The sequence below is a fragment of the Rhopilema esculentum genome, chromosome 10 (assembly GCF_057945365.1).
Source record: "Rhopilema esculentum isolate cy_ngs chromosome 10, ASM5794536v1, whole genome shotgun sequence".
NCBI classification, from domain to species: Eukaryota; Metazoa; Cnidaria; class Scyphozoa; order Rhizostomeae; family Rhizostomatidae; genus Rhopilema; species Rhopilema esculentum.
This window is the reverse complement of record NC_142824.1, coordinates 7,731,579-7,755,311: the sequence shown is the minus strand read 5'-3', so window position 1 is coordinate 7,755,311 and position 23,733 is coordinate 7,731,579. Positions and strand designations below refer to the sequence as shown.

Sequence of the window (23,733 nt, the reverse complement as noted above, 5' to 3'; positions counted from 1 at the left end):
CAGAGTGTACGAGCATATTGTACTCTTAGGCATTTTAATTATGCTTCAGCAAGTGTAGTCGAATCTTCTTATTTCTTATGAACGTTTAACTTTCTCCGAAAGAACAACTTTTTCCGTCTTCAGTATGATGCTTGAACTTCTTTCCTGACAATGGCAAAGCCAATGAAGCTTCAATTTCATTCAAAAGTAAGCATGTCTTCAATGTGATTTGTAGCTGTGATCCTCCATCTTGATTTTTTCGAGGCACGTTTCGAAAAACTTTAAAAATAGATTCTTTATTTCAATACGACAATCCAGCAAAATATCAACATTATAAGTTGTTGATATTATAAATTGTTGATAAACCGTTGCTCCGACGAAAGATCTATTGTTGCCAAAGAGCAAAGACGACATCAAATTCTTTGCTCGTGGTTTTTGTTTAGTTAAATGGAAAAGCTTCGTATTTGAAAGGTAAATTAGCTGTTGATTCGACGTCACGTTTGTGATCATAAAATCCTGCTACTGCAAATGTCAATATAAACTTGTAAAAAACAAAGACATCTTTAGCTTAATTGTTTACTATTCGTAGCAACCAAAATTGACTCCTCCTCTTTAATGCTTACAAAATAAAACTTCTTTGTCACTATTCCCTCTCTCTTATCTGCGTTTCTTCTATTTTCAATGGTGTCCTCGCAGTTTTCTGGCTTGAAGAAGATTTCTGGTACACGAAGAACAATGCATTTAGTAGCCGACAGCCCATAATCAACACTTGGCTTAAACTACAAATCTAAAATTGCATTTACATCACCGTAAATCCGATTTCTTGTTTTTCATCGATTTGCTAAACCTACCTTATTATCTGCTTTATGTTTTAGTTTCATCTGCCAAAGCTTAAAATCAATTTGACTCTTTTTGAATTAATATTCTCATCATTTTCGACAAATGGTGAATTTTGCCCTCTGTTGTAATGAGCGAGCAATCCTCTAGAGATTACGTTTTAAGTGTTGTAACCTCGACAGTGCTTACTCTGTTTATCCTGATTTAAAACTCGGTAATTTCGCATTGATAACTAACCCAAAGGCGTTATTTCCCATTACCACAGTGCTGAGGATCAGTCATATGATCATTCTAAATTGAAGTTGCGATGCTACAGCATCCAGTTATACAAACTTGGCAAATACTAAATACGTGTATCCTGTGGTAACCATACGATTTTTCATTTGCATCAAGCTGTAAGGTCTTTATGTAATGTTTGGTTGAGTGGAGTCCCAATCTGAGAGTGCTTACCCAGTCTTAACACAGATTCAGGGCAGCATTTGCACATTTCACATATCCTATATTTGAAAAATTTCTCTCGAAAGCTTCACTTAGCCATAACTAGGTTTTAATGTTGTAACTGAATTTAAGAAGTATAAAGTAGATTCTTTTTCCAAGAAAACTTTCACGGAAGCATTTACAGTGCGGTATTTATGCACCTGCATGCCTTCCTCAAAAACTAAAGTAAGATGCAAAATTTGCGATGAATAAGTAGAGAGAAAAAATCTCCTGATGCATTTATAAGTTTATTAATTATGTTTTTTCAAAATCTATTTATGCATTACTAACTTAAGATTCAACGGTACTATTTGAATACATCCCTAAAATGCCGCTGAGGTCTTTAATTCTTTAAGCTCAGCTGGAGGCAGTTCCAGAGTTATGATCCTCTAAAGGAGAGACTTTCCTATTTACAGTATTTCCTATTGCATTGAATTTCTGTTTAAGGGACAACCTACATCATTACTCAGGGGTGAGCTTATCAAGGGAGGGCAAAACAGGCTCATCAGTTTAATAGAAAATGTCTACTTGATTTATCATAACTGATCATCATCACAAATATGGCAGCTTGATTTTGGAGTTACAGAACATTTTAGGCCTCTTAATCCCAAACCGTTTCCATTTACATTGAAACGGTTTCCTAGTCAACAGTTTCCTTTGATTCTTTGAGGCATGTATCTAAGATCTACTTTAACATTTGACAACCGCATTTAGCTGTAAAATTATTTGCAAGGCATGAAGGAGCGAAAAGAGGAGCAACTTTGACATATAACGCAAAGGCATCAAAAGGTATTCTGTATACAAGACATACAAGGTATACAGAAGGTATCCTCGTCATTTGCATTTGAGGTTGTTGATCAGCTTAATAATCTTGATGTTACTCGATCGTATAACCGAAAAGAAAGAAGTGAAATAGAATTTTGAATTAAAAAACAAAGTAATGTAGCAGTTTGCAACTTCTAGTATTAGATATCTACTGAGGGAAAGTATCATCAACATTATCATGACTAAATGCTTTTGCACGGATTGAGAGATGCTTTAAAATATCCCACGTGTGGGTGGAGACGAAACTACAACAATATCGTCATTTTTCCTTGGCTTCAACACTCAGCGAAATTGTTCAGTAGCAAATTAAAAGAATAGCTGTAGAGCATTTGGATAATAGGTTGACGGGATCATAATTGAATGTCCTGTGTGTCTGTCCATAACGTCAACAAAACATTCTTAATAGATGTAGACGTATTCTCACTTTTATCATAGTCATAAGAGAGAGATAGTCTGGAAGCGAACAATGCGCTATTGTTCTAGCTCTTTGATAAAGATTTTCCTAGCGCCCGGACCTCCCAAAGTGCACACATTTTGTGCGTTGTGTTGTTTTGTTGTGGATGGTGTATGTTCGCAGTTTTTCCAAATGCCTGGAGCAAATTGTTCGATCTTTGGTTGTTCAACATCAAGAAGAAATAAAGAGCTTAGTATTTTTAAGATTCCTTTGCCAAATAGCGAAACCAACAAGAAATGGAGAAGTGAATTAATTAATGTTGTCACCAAAGATCGGGTCATTGATCAGAACCTCCAGCGTCAAATTGATACAAACAAAATATATATTTGTGAAAGACACTTCTCCGAGGAACAACTTTGGATTTGTAAGTAATATTTATGTTTTTTTCATCTATAACTGCTCAAAGCTTTTGATATTTGCTTTCTGATCTCTTTTATGTCACTTATTTAGGATACACCAGTAGCGATTGCCAAGGTTGGGCCTAAATCAGTGAACTCGACGTCTGCTTTTCCTTTCGTTTCACTGATGGCAGGAATACTGTATGTGAAATTGCTGGCGCATTGAGCGTTTAGTGATGCATTATTTTGGCATTGATAGTTAATTTGAAAATGTTTTACATCCATTGCATTTTATTGCATTACAGCAACCTTTTTATCACATACGGTTAATTAATGTTGCTTTGTCTTCATGTTATCATGTTGCTGGATTTTAGGTCTATAAGGAAAAATCAGGTCTCTAAATGAGACTGTATGTTTTATTTTATTCCATAGATCCAACACGAAAAGCTCTTAAAGATGGAGTGCTGCCATCACTGCATCTTCCAAAGAAGAGCCTCTCTGTTTCTCCCCCTCCCCCGCGTTCAACAACAGCTATCAAGAAAAGAGAAGAAAACATATCTTCAACAGTCTCCTCATCTTCAGTTCCTATGGCAGTTTACAAGAGCTTTCCCGAATTTCAGCAACGCATTTCAAAGCTAAAGCTCGGAGATTCTTGGCAAATTGATATGTCTGAGTTCTTGGTAACCATTGCTTCCAATATCGAGGATTATTTGCTTCCTAAATATGAAATCTTTGTGGAACCTTCTCTTAAATTTTCTTTGCGAGTTTTTGGCTGGATGCTCACTGATGACCATGATTTGTATGGAAAATATGAACGATCTTTAACAAATGTTACCTTGTCCAATCTTATTCAAGAAATTGAGCAATCTTTATTATGCAAAGGAATTTATATACCTGATGCTAAAGCCACTGCAAGCATTCAAAGGCATGTGATCCCAAGAAAGTTCTCATTTCTTGAATATCAACAAAGCTCTTCCCAAAAAAGATGGCTTCAAGATGAATTTTTACGATCTGCAAACTGTTCTCTCCTTTTATTAGGTAAAAATCAATGTTCTTCTTGCCTTGCTCAAGGTGCAAATTTTATCTATGAAAGCAGACGAAAAGAAAGTCGATTAAATGAGCCTGCTAAGCTGTTTGCTCCTATTAAATTTACAGCCCCTGAAAGAATAAAGCTAACTTTGCAACAGAACCGTTTGAAATGCAAGCAATTTGAGCAGCAAATTGAAGACATGAGGCAGTCCTTGGCAAATCACAGCAAACCAGTTGATCCTCAACTTAGCAAAGATCTGATTTCCTTGTTCAGTGGTTGTGATGAAAAAGATGTGCCACCTTTCATGAAATTGTTTTGGGAGGAACAACAGAATTATATAGCTGAGTCCAAATCCAGCAGCATTAGATATCATCCAATGGTCATCAAGTTTTGTCTTTCTCTTGCCTCAAAATCTTCCTCTGCATATTCTGATCTTCGCTATGACAGCAAAACTGGTTCTGGTATTTTAGTCTTGCCAAGTTTAAGAACACTGAGAGACTATAAGAATTATATTCGTCCAAGAAGAGGATTCAATCCCGACATTATTAATGATTTGTCTGTAAAGACAAAGGAATTTTCTCCTGCTGAAAGATTTGTCACCATTTTATTTGATGAAATGAAGATCCAAGAAGATTTGGTTTGGGACAAGCATACTGGTGAGCTTATTGGCTTTGTTGATCTTGGTGACATTGACACAAATTTTGCCACTCTTCAAGATGTTCAACAGCTAGCCACACATGTCCTTGTATTCCTCATCAAAAGTGTTGTCAATCCTCTTTCTTTCAGTCTTGCAACATTTGCTACCACTGGTGCAACATCTTATCAAATCTTCCCCATCTTCTGGAAAGCAGTAAACATTCTTGAGAATATCAATTTGAAAGTCATTGCCGCCACTGCTGATGGAGCATCTCCAAATCGAAAATTCTTCCGCATGCACAAAGCTCTTGATGGTGACAGTCATGACAAGGTTGTTTATCGTACCAAGAATCTTTTCAGTAAAGATGAACGGTACATTTATTTCTTTGCTGATGTTCCTCATTTGATGAAAACAGCTCGTAATTGTCTTGCAAAATCAGGATCTGGTCGTACAACACGTCTCTTATGGAATGACGGCTTGCACATCCTCTGGTCTCATATTTCTCAGTTCTATTTTGATGACTTGGACAGTGGCCTGAAGATGCTCCCCAAGTTAACCAGTGATCACTTTAATTTAACACCATATTCTGTCATGAGGGTTCATCTTGCTGCTCAGGTTTTAAGTGATACAGTTGCAGTCTGCTTGGATAAATTTGGCCCCCCTGAAGCTTCTGCAACAGCCAAGTTCTGTTCAATGATGGACAAATTCTTTGACTGTCTAAATGTCAGAAACACCACTGAGCATGCCCTGAAGAGAAAACCCTTTTTACAGCCATATTCTGATGTTGAGGATCCAAGATTCACCTGGTTGGATCAATTTCTTCAATATTTTTCACACTGGAAAGATTCTATTGAAAAGCGCAAAGGAAATTTCTCAGAAAATGCAAGGAGCAGTATGTTCATTTCTTGGCAAACATATGAAGGTCTTCAAACAAGTGTCCTTTCCTTCAAAGAAGTTTGCCAATTTCTCCTTCAAAATGGTGTTCCTTATGTTTTATCTAACCGTTTCTGCCAAGATGATCTTGAAAACTACTTTGGCAGACAGCGTGCAATTGGAAGCCGCAGAGACAACCCTTCAGTTAGAGATGTTGGTTACAATGACAACACTATTAAGTCTCAATTTTCTGTTCGTCCAATTGCTGGAAATGTTAACATCCAGGTTGGAAAATATGTCATCGATACAGAGCCATTGCCAAAAAGAAGCAAAAAGAAGTAACTGCTAATAATATTGCAAAACATTTATATTTACAACTTTAATGTATACAGTACACATTAATTTTATTTTACCATAAACTTTTATTTAACAACCTTTTATTTCACCATTTAAGAATCTAGAACTACAGTGCAGGCCTCAGAATATTAGCATGGTTATCGAGTGTTGGTGAAACCTTCATATAGCATTGGCAACATTATACAAAAAGCAATTTGCATTTGCATTTGGAAAATTATCAAAAATTCCTTGACAATTATTTTATGTTAATATACTCAGGACCCACACTGTAGGTTGCGTAGTATTTTGTGTAATACAATAATAACGAATGGAATATTGCATGATGTAATTAATCCTAATAATTAACTATATCTGAACAACGTGAGAAAGCTATCCTCATCAAAGCAAAAATGATGGGTTTTAAAAAACAATTAAAGCTTTGAATTTGATCATGTAGATGTCAAATTGTCTACATAACTGAATGTCAGTATGATTCTTTAGTGTGTGCTCATCATTTTAATTTTGCTGTGATATAAACCACATGATTGTTTTCAAATTATGATTAAAGTTTTCAGTGGGCCTTGAGTGATTGTTGCTACTGTATAATATTTTGCACATCTGGTACACTATCTTTGTTTAAATAATTACAACTGTAAATTGTGAATGATAAGTAAAAACCATAGCTGCCTTAGCATATAAACTATAAAATATTATAAAATATGTATGTTGCGTGTGGTACTTTTTCCAAAATAATAATAATAAAGTAAGCAAATAAATCGAGTACCAGAATAAAATAAATTAAAAACAACAAAGTTAAAAACAAGACGTTTTGAGAATGTAGTTTTGACTTAATAATGAGTATGTGCTTGAAATGTCTTGTTTTTATTCATCAAACTAATTTATTTCATTCTGGTACTCAATTTATTTGCTTACTTTATTTTGTTATAAAATGTTACTGTATTTTAAAATCAAAGTTGCATTTTCATATAATCATAAAGTAGTAGCCTAGTTAGCAATTTTAAAGCAGGGATAAACAATAGGATTACCAAGCTTATGTCGGGTGCAAAATTACAAGCCTACAGATCTCAATGTGGGCCCTCTAAGTGACTAATTTAAACCTGTTGCATCATATTTATTCTTAGTACCCCCTAATTAGTACAGAATATGTGAATGTGAATTTATATGTTTCAACACCAAACTCTAGGATCACAGAAATAAAGAAAATCCATGTCATTGGATTTGTTACAAGTTTCCATTGGGGCTCAAACCCTGTCCGTCTGATTGTACTGCAAAGTCAAAGGGTTACATGACTCTGCAACCATCCATCATCTCTGATTATTTGCTGTAAATGAAAATTATAGCTTAATGTGTATACTCTTGTAAACATCCCAAATTTGCATTTATTATCCGTTTTTAAAAATTAGACTTCTGTAGAGTGTCTGTAGAACTGGATTTCTTGATTTCTGTCCGGAGAGACCGCTTCTTTGCCAGTTTTTTTGAAATTTTATGTTTTTCCCTGATATCCTTTGCAAAAGAAAAAGTTCTTACTCGAAAGTATATTGTCAACATGTGCTCTAGGAGATCCATACTAACTTCTTTACTTATTTCAAGGCTGGCATTTAGGCAAATGTCATTGTAATTGGAAAGAACAGAAGGGTCTTTCAAAATCTCTGAAACCAAATCTTCACAAGCCAATTTTGTTTTAAAAGAAGCAGTTCTCGCACGAAATAACAATTCTGATCGCAAAAAAACTTTTTGAACCTTATTGTTCACTCTCCATAAACCACCTCTGTCAAGAGCATTAATAAGAGTTTGAGACTCATCAATTTCAACTTTGCAAGCTTGTAGAAGAGAAAGAATTTGTTGATTTATGTCTCTGCTTTTAGTAGAATAAAAAAATTTTGAATAAAGTTTATGTAAAATAAAACCAGCCAGATATTGCAAACTTTTCTCCTCCTTTGCTGACAAAGACTCAGGCTCCTTTGTACCATCCAAATTTTCAACACCAGATAGATGACTCAATAAAAGGTTTGCTACTTCTGACATCAACGTATTTGTAACGAAAGATTCCTCAAATTTTGATGGAAGAACATTGACAACCAATAACGAAAAAAAACCAGAATAAAATTTTTCAGCATCGCCCTTGAAACTATCTATAACTTTTCTCAATTTCGACCATAATTCAACAGCATCATCATTTGTGAATATAAATAATCCCTTAGAAAAATGATCTCGCAAACTCGAGGGAAAGCATTCATCTGAAGAGATCTTTTCGGCGCATTTCAATACGATGGCTTTTAGCTGTAGTGGATGAAGCTTTTGACGACTTATTTCATCGGCAGAATAGTTAGAAGAAGAAGATGTTTGTGCAGCACTGGATAAGGAAGATACGGGAGCGTCAGAGGAAGAAGTAACATGACGATGTTTCGAATTTGTGTGCCTTGATAGTCCACGGCGTGACTTGCAGGCCTTCCCACAGACGTTGCATTCGAAACCTGCAGGGTTTTCTTCATCTCTGGTAACTTCTATGGCAATATCTTCAATCTGACTATTCAATTCCTCATCTTCTTCCAGAAATCCTTCGTTAATCAGGTACAAAATATCATCAAGTTCCTCAACAGGTAGAGATTCGTGTTTGTTAGCGGCCATAATCAGCCAGATTGTGCACCTTCGGGTTGTTGATGTTGCTGGTTCAACCTCAAGGCGCGTACAATCGCAGAAAACAATAGCCCATTGTTCGCTTCCAGACTATCTCTCTCTTATGACTATGCTTTTATCAAGTGATGATATAGTCAAGGAACAGAAGTGGACCGATGCATGAGCATTGTAGTGCACCTACTTTCATCTAATTCCTTTCAGTGACCAAGATGCCGCAAGTCTCACTCTCAAAGCCACTGAAAGCGATCCATTTGAAATTAGCATTCCTATATTTTTGTACTAAAATCATAACTGCTTTAAAGAGAAATTGCTCATTGTAAAGGAAAATTTTTTTTAATGGAAATAAAAATATTACCAACTTTACAAAAAGAGATTACATCTTAAAAATAATGAACACCTTGTAAGACGTTTCTCCTTTCTCTGGAAAGTGTAATTTGTTTTGCAGTTTTCTTCTAGGATTATCTTACTGTTTCAAGCGGGTTAAATATGATTCTAAATGCTTGCATTGGATCGTATCATTAGAGCAAAAGTGAGCAATCCAGCAATCAACGTGTCTTATACTACGCTTCTAGTTAGTGTTAGGGACGTGATTTTCAAAGTTCTTTGAACTTGTTTGTGCACACAATAGATTCTTTTAAAGATATTATCATGCGCCAATCTGTACATCAAGCAATCCTCAAATTTTGATTCCGTCCCCAATAGCTTCTTTACATGCTAGGTCGCTATGCTAAGAGCCACAGGGTTTCATTTTGCAGGTCTTGGAGCACATTTTCCCTAAGCTTGTCAAGTTTTGTGGCTTATCAATTTCGTCATGCTGATAGTTCATACTGTTGTTTTAAGTTTTGTATAAATTTGAGTGATGAAGTTCATTAGAATATAAATTGTCCTAAATCGAAATATTTCGCATGTCCTAAATGCTAAAATTTTCAAGGAAATATTGGGAAAATGACAATTCAGGAAGGGAGAAGACAACACTTACAGTACCCCCGTATGTGACCCCCATTCCGAGAGAACCCACTGAAGTGAGGGACTTCAACAGGTGGAGCTGCGCAGCCGTGACATCTAGTGTTTTGAGTCAGTCCGCAATCACAGCCACAACCCACAGTTTATACAGTTTACCAATATATAAGGGGAAAATGAAGCCAATTCCATCTTTCGAGTTCATCTTGGAAGACAGTCCTGTTTGTCACCAATCATTAAAGTACTGGAATCAGAAATCGAAAGAGGTGAGCATATTTTGACATTGCTGTCGACTGGTATAACGTTTAAGACGAGAAAATGTAGTGGGGCGACTTTGAAGTTAGGCCAGTTCGTGGCTTACTACCAAAACAAGTAAAGCAGTCAATATCTTGTCTGACAAATAGTAGATTTTATATTCATTCCAGCTAGAAAGTGAGCTAGCTAGTATGCAAATAGGGAGATGACTAGGATAAGTTAGCAGCAAATGATATTCTATTTGTTTTAATATCTTATAAATCGAAGCAACAAAATATATTGCTTTATCATTTTTAATTGTGGAATGAATGTTGTTCATAAATTTTTTCCAAGATATTTGTGAATTTTCTCTGTTTTATTTATTATTCCAAAGCCAAGCTTTTTACACGCAGGGTGTTTGGGTAAGAAGGTGCTCAAAAATTCATCTCTTTTTTAATTTGAATTGTGTTTTATCTTTACCTAAATATAAACACAATACATAACAACTACTAGATTGCACAGAAATAAGTAGACAAATACCAAACAATGCAAAAGTTAATTAAACCTAAAATTCATAGCAAAGGAAATTTACAAAATTTTAATTATATAAATTGGTTGGTTAAGGAATAGGTTGACTAAATAGGAGGTTATCTCCCCATAAGGATTTATTCAATAAACTTGCACAGCTGGCCTGAATGGTAATAGTCATACATTTTTTTAAACATTTTCAATTTACCAAGACTAAGCAACAACAATATTTACAAGACTGAGAGAATGAGCTACTACAAAAACAAAATTTGGGTTAAGGTTGTATAGTTGGGTCAAAAAAGCTATTGCAACACTGGAAGCTTTTAGGAATGGAACAATTATGAAAAGAGAATAATGAAATTTAATTGGATGAAAGTTATCTTTTTGAACTTGGTCTGAAAAGTTGATCATCATAAAAAATGCCTAAAAATGATACATGTTTCTTCCTTTTTTATAGGTGAGAAAAGGCATTAATCTTGTAGCAACAAATCTTGACAAATATCATTCAACTGGGCTGAATCATAAGATTGCTGGAGATGGACTGTCAGATGCATTTTCAAGTGCAGCAAAAGTCTTCAGAGATGACAAATTCATGGAGGAACCCCTCAACAGGGTAAAGAATGCTAATGATTTTATAAAAGCCAGAAATCTGATCTTGAAAAATTAGCTGTACTTATTCCTATGTGCTCTTTAAGGCATGATTATTTATTGTATCATTTATTGAATATTAGTGAAAACCACATAAAATTTCTACATTTCCAAAACTGAACCACTCTTGATGTCATATCTTCTTAATCAGTTATGATAATTTTAATGGAAGATTCTTAATGCTCTAGTTGTCAAATTACCCTCCTTGTTTACTTTAGTCGCATGGCAATGAAATAACTAAAATATTTTAAGGGAATTTTGTAAACCTGTATTGGCAAGCCATTCAAGGAGAGGCACTCCAGCTCAATTAATTGAGCCCTTGTTCTTGCTAACCCTATTATTACATTGCCATAGTTGCAAGCAAGCTAAGTTCTTTGAAGATAAAAGGGTTGAGGTTATACTGGTGAAAATGGTATTAATATTTAGTTTTCAGATGCTGTGAACAGGATTGAATGCTACAGAGAAATGCTGCTCAATCAGACAAGTATGCTTGGTGTTCAACCACTTATGGATATTGCAAAGTACATCAAAAAGGCAAAGGTAAAAAAAATTATTTTTTTTCTCACTTATCATTTATTTTATTTTATTGATGATAATTCCAGTTATTGTAAGCAGTAGAAATTGGCTGAACAGTATGTATCTAGGACAGTTTTATGTGATATATGCTGTCAAGATATGTATGTGATATGCCCTTTCATTTTCCAAATTGAGATAAAAACCTTTTTTCTTTTCTATTCAATTGATCAAAGTTTGCATAATTGAAACATTGAAGCAAGCTTTGTTTGAAATATGAGAAGATATTTTGCTTTAATCTAACAGAAATGAGTTTAGGTCAATTACTTAACAGTAGCAGTTTGAAACATCTCAAAAGCTGACACCTGTGTATTCCCAACTGTTTTGCTTTTTCTTTATATGACAAAGCACATTGAATGCAAAACACAGTTTTGTGCCTAGGCCACACTCTCTAATATAAAGGGAGGCTTAATGAAAGAAAAATTTGCAACATACATGTGGGATTATTTCTTCAATACCAACCATTCTTGCAACAAGTGTTTTTTGCTTTAAAACCATAAAACTAAGATCCTAATTTCTTTTAAAGGCCATAAAAAGGTACTAGATTTCCTTGGTTTTCAAAATAAATTTGCAAACAGATGAATATGAATTCAAGTACTGCTCACTGCATGTTTTATTTTGCCACTTCCAAGGAACTGAAACACCAAGTGACAAAAGCAAATGAGACACTACATCTGGCCTGGGACAAATTTTCAAACATTCCCAATCAGAAAAATCTACAGGAGGTTTGTAAATTTTATACTTGTTAATCCTAGTATCCAAAGAAAAAAGTTCATATTTTTTCAGTTGAATGCATATTTATAATGATGACTCTGTAGAAAAAGTTATCAATTTAGTTATTATGTAGCAGATTCAACAATGATTATTTCATCATCAAGTTTCCTTCCACATCTCTTATGCTACAAGCACCAAAAATGACAACAAGGAGCTGTTAAGGTTTATTGTTCTTTTCATGAATGTAACCCTTGATTGATTCATCTAAACAGCCTGGTGTGCTTGACAAAGCTGCTCATGTTATGTTGAATGCCAAAGAAAACTACCAACAGAAGCTTGCAAAATACATCCAAGTCTTAAGAGAGATTCATACTGTCAAGAAGGTATTTATCACTTTTTAAAGTTCATATTGTTGTTTTGTTGGCATATTTTATTTTACTGTTAAAAAGACTAAAAATGAGTTCTCCTCCAACATATTGTCACTTGGCATCTTTTCTACTAGTTACAGGAAAAATAATCTTGGAAACAGGTCTTTTTTTGTGTTAATTTTTATGTAATATATTGTAACATATTTTACTTTCCATGATATGACACTTTTTCTTCTAGATGCATTTTATTTCTCTTCTTTTCTATAGTTGATGGTTCTACGAAAAGTTCTTGAGCATATGCTGGCACAATATTCATTTTTCAATTTCAGCTACCAGGTAGAATGGTCAGGCCATTATCAATCTTTTCTATTTACCACAGGCTTCTACTTGAATTTGATTATCACTATGTTTATTCAACTTTAGAATTGTTCAAATGACTCTTGATAAATCATTAAAAGTTTATTCTAGAAGCACCTTTGTTATAATGCATAGTCTCAAACTGTGTGAATATTGCTTCCATCAATTATTTAACAGTTCTTTATCTCACTTTGTATGAAGCTAACAGTCTTACTATTCTTTTAATTTTCAAGGTGCTGAAAGAAACTGAGCCTTATATGACAGAAGTTTTTGATTCATTAACAAAACAGTTGGATAAATTTGAGGTAGTCATTTACAACTTCTCTTCTAGTTATTTTGCCTTACATTCTCAGACACTGTGTAGATTCTTTGTTTTTTGGGCTACATCTGCCCCCTCCAATAGAGTTGAAGGATAAAAAAAAGTAACAGCCAGTCTGGTAAAAACTCAGGCATTAAACTGTTGGAAACATAAATAGCCAACCCAGTCTAATTTTATGGCATATTGACCCCAGTGATTCATTGATTCAAGAGTAAGCTCTGTATGTAGAATCTTGAATCATACATTGCGTTTTAGGTTTTGTAAGGCAGTGACAATTTCAAGATAAGTTCATGTATTTTCAGTATGTTATATTTTGAGATGGAAAATTTTTCTTTTTTGTTTGGCGAATTTTGAAAGTGTAATTAAAAAAATGTACATGTATAGTTTTCATGTTTATACATTTAAGCAACTCACTGATTTAAGGTTGTTAAATTGATATGTGGACCATACTGGTAGTGTATGGCAAATCAAGATTGCTTTGCTAGAAATTTGACACTTTGTTGTTTCATTTCTAGATACAAGTTAAAGATGACATTTCAACCAGAGATGAAATAATGAACAAAATAGAAGAAGAAGTAAAGATGGAGAAAAGGGCATTTCCAGAAGGTGCTGGACACACAGGGTAGGAACGAAGTGATATTCATTAGAGATATAATAATTGCACTATAAGCCATGCTTTAGAGAAATTGCTATCGTTTTATCTCTTTCTTTTAATTATCCAAATTGAGGGGAAACTTTTGTTGTCTTGGTCGTAGCATTAAATATGTCGCACAGTAAAGAATCAAACTATCTAATCTAAGATACATACTAGTTTCAGATACAGGGCATTTGTCAATGAATTTACCTAGTGTGTTGAAGAAGTTACTCTGTGTAAACATTGTTATTATTGTTATTACTAAGAATGCATTTTAATTTTTAAATGTTGCCAACAGATCATCTGCAATGCATGCCATTAATGCAAGTACAGGGAGATTTTTCACCAAGTTTGGAGGAATGATAGCATCAGGGGTTCAAGGTTGGTACCATTAATTGCCTGGAACCCTGAAATGTCTTCTTTCTTACAAGGTCATAATTTGCTTCTCTGACATTTATAAGATTTACTCTGAGCAACGAAGAAGCAAAGGGAGAGCTGTTACTTAGAATAATTCTTTGATCAAAGGCCCATTATACAGCCATTTTAGAAGACGTCTCTTTTTCAAGGAGCAAGTTGTAGTTAAGTTTTAGGACTACTGATGTAGCCGTTCTGGTTCACTTAATTCACTTTATTTATGGCAAATAGTATACCATCTTCCATGGATATTGCTTGAATTAAAGCTGTAATGCTTTGTAATATTACGTCCCTGAAGTATATGTGAGAAAGAAAACCCATTCATAAAAAGGAAGCTTGATTGATTTAGTAAATGTTGGTGGTTCTATACAAGTATTATTTGTAAACAGCAATGAACAGTACTTCTACAAAACGTGTGCGATAGGTAGAGAATAGGCAAAGTACAATGCGGTAGTCAAAACTACTCAGGCTGAAAAAAAGAAAGCTGATTATAGGGCGCCCAAACTATATTGTAAATGTTTGAATCAAACATGTTATGCAATCAAACAATTTTTGGTCCAGGGATTATCAGTTTAACACAATTTTAACGTTTTATACATGCTTGTTTCACTCAATAGCTAAGTTTTTAGATCGGCGTCGAGCTCTTTGGCGGATTGAGAGGAAAATGCTGTTCCTTCACTTAATTGTAGCTTATATTCAACTCGATATTTAAAACAATAAAAAATTTGGACATTTAAACTGGCATTATTCATCGCTTTGAATGATTCAGTACAATGTAAAATTTTCTTATTTCACAGGCGTTCGAGGGAAAACGTCAAAGGATGGACCTACCAAACCGGTAAGAATTGAAGTAATTATTTTATATTGTTTCTCTTAATAATATTTTTTATAGTTAAATCGTACATTTAATATCTTGATTTTGTAGCAAGCCATGCTTTGAGATTTTCATATCTGTTTTCAACATTATCTTGTTTCAACATTAACAGCGCAAATCTGTGAAAATCTGTTGAAAGCGCAGTCTGGAAGACTTTTAACAATTTCATGCACAATTCGAGTTTGTGTTGATTGTTACTTTCCAATTGTTTGACATTTATATGTCTTCTGAGTCTCACCATTTGATTTTTTTAATTTAATTTTTATATCTTTTCAAAGCAAAGTTTATTAAACCTTAGTGCATCCTACAGAATGCATGTATATGAACAGAGAATATTGAGAGTTTGCTCCCCTTACTCCAATGTTGTTACCCTCCTTTCAAAACGTCTACTTTGAATTTCGGAGGAGCGTAAATGTTAGGCTGTACTTCCATGCTAAGAGCGTGTGTTGGGTGATTTTTTAGCATTGTAGACTGTCTGAATGGATTTCATTAATCCACAAATTATCATAGGAACCAGATTGGGAAGTGATTGATGAACCAAGCAAGAAAGTCCACAGTGACAGTGTTTTATCGAAAGAAGAGCAAACTGGATTTGTTAGCAATGCAGGAGAGCTCGATGATGGCACTTCCAAGGGACAGAGCAAATCTTCTCAATTTTATTTGTCGATCGATGAATCAAGTGAGTGTTTGTTTTGGGCTTGTGAGAAGCACATGAATTGTAGAATAAATTTGTTTTGAAAATATGGTGCATTGACAATACCTGTCTCGTATTCTTTTTTTAGAAGAATATTTCAACGGACAGCAGTGTCTATCAAAGTATAGATTGCTTTGCATTTTCAAAATAATTTGGATGAAATAATTTCAAAATAATATGTATAGAACGAAGAATATTATTGCAATGAATGTATTAAAACTTTCTTTACAACAGCACTCACAACACTTCTTATCCTAAATGTGCTTTTTCATGCGAATTGGAATTTTGCTCGCATTTACATAAGGTTTTTAATGACAGTGATTTACTTTGTCAGGTAACAATGTCGTGGTAAAAAGTGCTGATCAGTTGGGCGCATCGATGCAGAAACCATCTGAAGATGGAACGCTGACAGATGCTCAAGTCGAAGAGCACCATAGGGCAATGAATGACGATAGCGTTGTTAGTTTAACAGACCTGCTCGAGGCTGCTAGCCAAGACGAGGCCGTATCAAGGTATGTTGAAGTGTACATTAAAAAGTTATAAGTTTGCATTTATTTATATTGCTTTGCATTTCATAAGAATGCAATTAAGAAAAGTTTTTGATATTTTGGAAAAAGTTCTCAAGGATCTACCAAAAATAAAACGAAATCTTAACGGAGTGTTGTGTGTGAGAAAATTTCTTGAAATTGAAAAGGAAGATACACGCTGCGTTAGGCGAGATTTTTTTAATTTTCTATCAATTAGATACTCAAGTTCTCGAAAATCAGAATGTTAAGTGTTTGACGAGCTGGTTAAATTTAGAGGAAATATTTTTGTTTTTATATACAAAAATAAAATTGTTTAGTATTGGATTTTGAAGATATTATTTTCAAATTTGATTTTCAGGACAGTATGATACTAGACAGCCTTTTTGCGTCAATCATTTTTACTTATTTAGCACAACTGATATATCGCATCAATTTTGTTGGTTAAGCTTTATATGCCAAAGTTTTTCGGATTAATTATTTCACTTAATTACTGGACTAGCTTTCTAGTTGCATGTCACATCTCAAATTTGATTTTAGGCCACGTGCTGATAGTGTAGATCCACATTACAAGAAAGGCTATTTGAGAATAAAGCAGAAAGGGACGATCAGGAATCGATATCCTTTAGTGGTAGGCTATATTTTGCTACGTAACTTCGCTCTATCCATTCAGTAATAAAATTTAGGCCAGAATTTTTCAAATTTTACCACTTATGATTGTTGACTTATTTTCAAATTGTTTTCATCTTGTTCACTTATTACATAAAGAAAAAAACCAATTTTATACGTCTATCTTTCACATGTAACGAAGTACATGCGATGCGATGAAATTGTAGCTAGTTGTCAGAGATTGTCTCAAAATATACACCTACTTACCTTGTCAGTGTCATGAAATACGTAACTGACTTCCTGGGTATTTATTTTAAGGGTTGGTTTTTGTAACTTTACTTTTATTCTATTGTCATTTTTAGTACATAATTGTTGACAAGAAGCAAGGGAATATCCTAGCCCAGGGAGACGATCAGGAGGAAGCAGATCTACTCACGAATCTCACGCTCTCGACAGTCAAAGAATGTGTTTCTGAAGAAACAGATCGCAATTTTTGTTTTCAGGTAGGATGCCTCTTGTGCGTGAGTAGGCCTGAAGAGAAATATAATCCTCTATTGTTAGACATGGAAAATTATCAGAACACCCCACCCATTCGGCTTGCAAAATTGACCAAGAATGTAATTTATGAGATTTAATAGGGACTAAACCAAGACTATTACATGAACGTTTCGTTTGCCCAGCTCAGAAATACTGCTTTTAGTTCAAACTCACGTAGACCCATTTTTTCGCATTTAAACCGGGCTCCTTGTGGTGTCAGGTTCCAGGGTACTTTCCCAAGCATTCCAGTGGGCCAGCACTTGAATAGAGTTGCTTTTCGTCCTAACAAAAACTTGCTTTGCACGTCACAGTTACTCGATGCAATAGACTTATTATTGCAATGTACTTTGAAACATCTATTCAGTGTACATCAATCGTTATTAGAAGTCTATTTAGAAGCTTTTGTAAGCCTAAAGAAGTGTTTTCTGTAGTCTCAACTTTCAACATTTTTCTATAGAATTAAAACTTTTACAATAACAAACTATTTGAGACAAAACACTAGAAGCACTTGGCGACACCACTTGATGGTTTGACCGTTAGGCGAAAGCCCGATTGGTTTTGATTGAGAAATTTTCATCATAAAAAATGAGGAAAAAGTATTAATTCAAGTTTTCAAGCATCACCCAAAATTTTGTAGAAGAAAGATGGGGCGGTAATTACTTTTCCTCATGCTTATAAACAAAGACATTCATGTTTAAGGAAATTCACCTTGCCGTGAACAGTTTGTTTTCTAAATCAATTTAGATCAACTGTGCTCCAAAGTTTCTTTCAAATCATTTCTGTATTCAATTCCAGATAATCACGGCCACAAAAGAATTTTCATTCCAAGCACATTCAGCCCAAAATATGAAAGAATGGATGCAAGCAATCCAGGTAATTTTACTTTGACATTTAACACTACTGATATTAATCATTTTTTATATATTTATCACTGGGTTGCAAAATATGATACATAACTACATACAAGGTGTAACTAATTTATCCACATTAACACCCATCAACTGATTTTGTTCTATTGCCAAGTATGCTATATTTGTTATATTGAGCTAATGGTTTTGCCGGCAGTTTTGCTGTGTAAAACTCAGGCTAAAAAAAACCTGGTCAAAATGTTTATCAGGTTTCTCGTCTTTTATAAACATATCTGATAGACATAAAACGTGCCTATAGTGGGTTCATGTCTGTTCACTGGAATAGGATGAAAGAAAAATTTTTACATGACGTCATACATTATAATGAGGTAAGAATTTATGTTAAACGTTGAGACTCATGATCTGTACATTTAAAAAAGTTGGTAACTGCTTCTGTTTTATCAAAGGAAGGAGTTGGTGCTGCGTTGAATCTGTCTCAGGAGAGGATTAGAGTAGGTTTATCTTACGTTTCACAATGAGTTATTATTGTTTTATGTTTCCCGCAATGGTTATTTGAACATGGGTAACAGTGATTTGACATATTGTTATTGTGGCTTAGTTAGTTAATAAACTGACTAGAACAAAACTCCTGGCTTATTACAGAAAGGCAGATATGAATTAAATTATTAACGTGAAATTCATGGAAGGATATCTCTTTGTCCCCATTCGGAGAAAACTGAGACTGTTTGATTCATCGTTTTTTGAAAATCACTGATTGACTCTAGTATACAAAGTTGGCTTTTTGTTTGAAGTTTGTTTGCATTTAATAGAATTTTGTCTCATGTCAGACTTTAGTTCGGTCAAAGACCCAAAGGGAAGCAAAGCTTGCGAAGGCACCTGTTGTCCAAAATGCAGCTGAGAGAATCAGAGCCGTTGAAGGAAACAAAGAATGTGCTGACTGCTCAGCACCAAGTGAGTAGTCATTAGCCTACAAATGTATAAATTTTAAATGTATTGAAATTTTGCGAGCGTTGAGAACACGATAAAGGGGCCCAAAATAAAAGAAAAGACCTGGACAATATAATTGTGTATCAGTTTTATGGTTTCTTTTAGCGTTTTCGATCATTGATGAGTCTTGGCTTTTTGGCTGAGCAAGAGTGAACATAACACTGAAGAAAGGAATAAGCAGAGGGGGTGGGCGGTCATGACATAGTCCAGGATTTGATAAACAGGGGGTTATATAAACAGAAAGATCGACCACTAACTAAGTTAGAGTATTGTAGAAAGTGATCACGAGGGCATTTCGATTTTTTAGGTAATCGTTTTCGTTGATCAAACAGAGAGTGTTGAAATAAGGTGTGCAGGGTCTTTAGAAGTCTAAAAGCCGTTTGTTCCTGACTTTTAATAATTGCGTCCGTTGCCTCGAGGCTGCTTTTACAAGCCTTTGACTAATTTTTGTCAAAAATTTTAATCAATTTCGGGTGCTAAAGAAGGCGACAGTTATTGTAAGTTTCTTCATAGTTTAGATCTAAGTGGCCCCTATATTTCAGTTTGTAGTACATTGTTTTAGCCTTAAATAAATTGTCTTTGACTCAACAGGACCTGATTGGGCAAGCACAAATTTGGGTGTTGTGTTTTGCATCGAATGCTCAGGTATGCATCGGGGAATGGGTGTCCATATATCGAAAGTAAAGTCTCTGACACTTGATCGTTGGCATGAAGATCTGGTCAAAGTAAGACATTTACACTTTCATTTGATGCAGATTCAAATAACGATAATTTATTGCATGAGGAAACGTTTTGTGCTTCAGAGGCAACTAAAGTGTGTTGTGATTCACAGGTGTCTTGATCATGGTTTTGTATTTTTGTATTTTAGTTTTGTATTCAAAACACGGCCCGATCAGATCATCCATTTATAGTTTTGCCAGACATAGAAATGGTTTTGCCATAGATTTTGCTGCAACGAAGTATCAACAAATTGCAATAACACAATATTGATAGTGCAGTATTTAAAAGATTGTCACAACGAAAATCAGCCACTGTTCTTGTCTTTTTGCGATGTATTCGATGTATGCGATGCTTGTTAACCGCGTAAGACACTGACTACAGAGCTCAGTTTTGTAATAGCAAATTTTATTTGTCTGCAGCATATGGAAGAGCGAGGTAATGCACGCGTGAATAAAGTTCTAGAAGGGAAAATTGGAAACATCGTCAAGCCTACGCGTAACTCATCAAAGTTTGTATATGTTTTTACATTTACCTCGTACCGTGCGAATAGTGCACACGCGTGGTATGGAAGTACCAGTGCAGAAATGTTTGCTTGCTTATTGGAAGGGGGGGGGGGCGGACAGGGTATCTTGGTAAAAAAAGCCCGACAAGTGTTGTGCATCGAGAACAAAGTATATATTTATTTACACAACTACAGTCTATGAACAGACAGCCCGTTGAAGAGGGTAATATTAAAGAGGGTAATACAGAAAGGGTGAACCAATGGAAATAGTCTCTAAAATGGAAATGGTTTAATTTTTCCTCATATTTTGCAATTTGTGGATTTTTAAAAAGGTTCATGTTTATATAGCAACGTTGTAAGAACGAAAAAGAGCTTTAAACAGAAAGATGGGTGCTGCACATTTTTAAAAAGAGTTAATTATATACGGCTCTGTACAATGCCCTTGTACAAAATACGGCTGTGCCTAGGCCAATCTCCAAGAAAATGATAGGCCCAGGTTTTTGATTTCCTGGTCACAACATCCTCTCTGCGTATTGAAAATTTTTCACTCATTTGTAAGCTTAGCTAATTCCGCAGAAAACCATAAGGTGACAGTGTTGCTTTTAGGGACGAGAGGCGAAATTTCATACTTGCAAAATATGTGAACCGAAGATTCGCGATTCCATCAAACTCAGACGAAGTTGATCTTGGAGATGAACCTGTCGATTCTGATAGCAGCACTGAAGATTTCAATGAAAATCTTTCAAATGAGGTATTTGAAACTCGTTTAGTATTTATGTATTTCAAGAAATCTAAAGAAATTTCAGAATGGTTGCAGAATAAACTCATTATAAAAAGCTTTTATTTGATTTTAATTGATTGACGTATATTCCTTCCATTTTTCAACTATAAAAGAGTAGTCCTAAATAGATTGAATAAATTTTTAGATCGACTAAAACTAATCTCATAGATGCATGTTTTGATTTGTAAAATTTCTGGTTGAATTGTGCCCACATTAAAAATAGTGTACTACATGCATCCTTTATGCTTCAATAATGTAATTTTTCGATATCAAATACTTATCAGCTTACTCTCTGAAGTAATCGACAGATTTACATTTCATCTTAATGATGAATTTATAATGCCAGTAGGTACGATTTTAACTGAGTTTTTATCAATTAAATAGAACGACGATGAAGTGAGTCTTTTTGGTTCGTCGATTCACTCTGCCATTGTTTGTTTAGTGCAAGGCTGTCAGGTAAGGAAACGATCTACAAATCACCTTGACAGTGCGAGACCTATTACTTGTCTTGTTTCTCGTTTACACTCAGACATTAAAATGGGGCGAAATTAAACAGCTAATTTAATTTTGTTTAAATTATTGATAAATTGCTAACTGACAATCAATAAATTATAAAAGTGTTTCAACATATGAATGTAAATTCTTCATAAAGATCTGATTTTCTTGTCATCATGAGCACTAAATCTTTTCCTATCTATGTTGTACTGCGATGCACTCCTTGTCATCCGTTCAAATAGTTGTGTTCCCACTGAAAAATTAATCCTTGATACATAGTGGCTCAAACAAACAATTGGTAAGATTTTATTTCAATGTCATTCGTGTTTTTATAGCAGTATCTTCCCATCAAGCTAACACTTGCTATTCATTTCACTTGCTGTCATCTAGTCTATTTTAAGAAGCTTCACATCCCTGGCTCGTTTATGTAGATGTTTATAATGCCCTGGTAATACCTGACTTAGCACAATTTTTTAATGCCACCTCGTGGACCTAAACTTTCCATTAATGAGTAAACTCGAAATATTAAATTTATGATTTAAAAGAGACTGCTGTTTGCATATTTTAAATTAGAGTTTTTATTTTTTTATCAAAGGATTGTGAAAAGCAAAAGGTAACGATGCAGCATGGAGGAGACGTCTTCGAAGACGATTTGTCATCTAGGCCGGCCTCAAAACAAACTGAAGATGAAGACGATGATGATGATGAGAAGAACAGTGCATCTGAAAAGTCTTCCATTCAAGAGGAGAGCAACTTTTAAAATGAAATAAGAAACAGTATTATATATTTACAATTATCTATTGGACTCTAATAGGGAAATTATTTAATTTTATGATCGAGCCCCTCCAAGGCTTCCTTCAATTGTTTGTAGGGTTATTCGAGATGTTGATATTTTTGCGGCTCTTTTTCGCGCATGCGCTGTCGCATGTTTGGTTCGTTGGCATGTTTATCTGGGTAAGATGAGGACATGGCGTTGTAGATCAATTTTGTGAAACCGAGATTGGGCGGGAATTCTTATGTCTACTGTTAATATTCAAGTTCATATTTAAATGGCAGCTCCCATTTAATAGTAAAAATATTCAGAAATTAAAAATAATAGCAGATTTTTTGCAGTGCCATCCTCTAATGGAGGGGGATGGGGGGCTACTATTATTTAATGTAGATTTCTGCACAGAAAACTTGGAAACCTTAGATAATGCAGGAATATGGGGGATGTACTCCACAAAATAAAAGAATTGATTTCAACCAGAAATATGGAAGTTCGAGTAAAACTTTTAAATCCCCACTTTCATGGTTTTTCTTTCTAAAAAGCAACTGTCTGTAAGAAACTGTAGTTGCTTTTTCAAAAGAGAATCGAAATACTCCTCAGATGGCTCTGGAGTCGTTTCAAAGCTGACAAATTGCTTTCAAATAAAGGATTCTGCCTCCCGTGCTTGCTTGCTACGTTTGCGAAGCGTAGTTTTGGCATCCAAATAGTTCGTCTCAAGAATCAGCGTGAAAAGTCTTTCAGAAAGTTAACTTTCATTTTTGCATTCTAATCTTGAGAGTCGCTCGTGTAATAGAATCGAAAAAGTTATTTTTGTTTGTTACAATGCGAATAGCGCAGATTTTATTTTTTGGTAAATTCTCTCAAGAAATAGAATTAAGCATCTATTTATGTAATTCATTATCAAAAATTGTTTTTATTTAATTTATCTGAATAATAAGCTAGAGTTTGTTAGCGGATTTAACTCGCACTGGAGGTAGATCATGGATGAGTTCAATCGTGGCAGAGAAGACATGTCTTGACTAGACTTGTAAATGCTGCCTTTTTGGTCCCTAAATAACCTTATTGATCGTTTTCATTGATTTTACTTCACGTTTTGAGTCATTCTAAAGGGGAAACTAAAATTCAATTATCAATTGATGTATTAGGATATTATTCTGAAATCAATTAAGTTTGAATGGT

At 34.6% G+C, this 23,733-nt stretch overlaps 3 protein-coding genes across 4 annotated transcripts; 2 read left to right on the top strand and 1 right to left on the bottom strand.

The window, feature by feature from the left end:
• The first annotated feature begins 1,629 nt into the window (after positions 1 to 1,629).
• On the top strand, positions 1,630 to 5,946 carry LOC148959273 (uncharacterized). The gene is made up of 2 exons (XM_089110570.1): positions 1,630 to 2,936; positions 3,343 to 5,946. Exons 1-2 carry the CDS (start codon positions 2,585 to 2,587, stop codon positions 5,790 to 5,792), a joined length of 2,802 nt encoding a protein of 933 aa, XP_088966696.1. The 5' UTR covers positions 1,630 to 2,584; the 3' UTR covers positions 5,793 to 5,946.
• Positions 5,786 to 9,536, bottom strand: LOC135693981 (uncharacterized). Its single transcript, XM_089110571.1, has one exon. It carries the CDS (start codon positions 8,433 to 8,435, stop codon positions 7,200 to 7,202), a length of 1,236 nt encoding a protein of 411 aa, XP_088966697.1. The 5' UTR covers positions 8,436 to 9,536; the 3' UTR covers positions 5,786 to 7,199.
• On the top strand, positions 9,344 to 23,731 carry LOC135692663 (uncharacterized). Of its 2 annotated transcripts, XM_065210908.2 has the most exons (22): positions 9,344 to 9,670; positions 10,624 to 10,779; positions 11,241 to 11,354; positions 12,020 to 12,112; positions 12,374 to 12,484; positions 12,737 to 12,805; positions 13,060 to 13,131; positions 13,661 to 13,767; positions 14,078 to 14,160; positions 14,991 to 15,031; positions 15,578 to 15,746; positions 16,096 to 16,273; positions 16,826 to 16,916; positions 17,257 to 17,397; positions 18,227 to 18,304; positions 18,747 to 18,791; positions 19,128 to 19,251; positions 19,879 to 20,012; positions 20,427 to 20,515; positions 21,116 to 21,260; positions 21,675 to 21,746; positions 22,381 to 23,731. In XM_065210908.2, exons 1-22 carry the CDS (start codon positions 9,359 to 9,361, stop codon positions 22,543 to 22,545), a joined length of 2,589 nt encoding a protein of 862 aa, XP_065066980.2. In that variant the 5' UTR covers positions 9,344 to 9,358; the 3' UTR covers positions 22,546 to 23,731. The 2 variants fall into 2 exon arrangements, with proteins under 2 accessions (XP_065066980.2, XP_065066987.2); XM_065210915.2 differs by lacking the exon at positions 21,675 to 21,746.
• The last annotated feature ends 2 nt before the right edge of the window (positions 23,732 to 23,733 follow it).

Excerpts from the sequence above, each read along its gene's own strand:
- LOC148959273 (XM_089110570.1), top strand. The coding sequence starts at position 2,585 with ATGCGCTATTGTTCTAGCTCTTTGATAAAGATTTTCCTAGCGCCCGGA. Across the intron at positions 2,937-3,342 it reads CGAGGAACAACTTTGGATTT|ATCCAACACGAAAAGCTCTT; the intron begins GTAAGTAATATT and ends TTTATTCCATAG.
- LOC135693981 (XM_089110571.1), bottom strand. The coding sequence starts at position 8,435 with ATGGCCGCTAACAAACACGAATCTCTACCTGTTGAGGAACTTGATGAT.
- LOC135692663 (XM_065210908.2), top strand. The coding sequence starts at position 9,359 with ATGCTAAAATTTTCAAGGAAATATTGGGAAAATGACAATTCAGGAAGG. Across the intron at positions 12,113-12,373 it reads ATCAGAAAAATCTACAGGAG|CCTGGTGTGCTTGACAAAGC; the intron begins GTTTGTAAATTT and ends TCATCTAAACAG. Across the intron at positions 21,747-22,380 it reads GTTTAGTGCAAGGCTGTCAG|GATTGTGAAAAGCAAAAGGT; the intron begins GTAAGGAAACGA and ends TTTTTATCAAAG.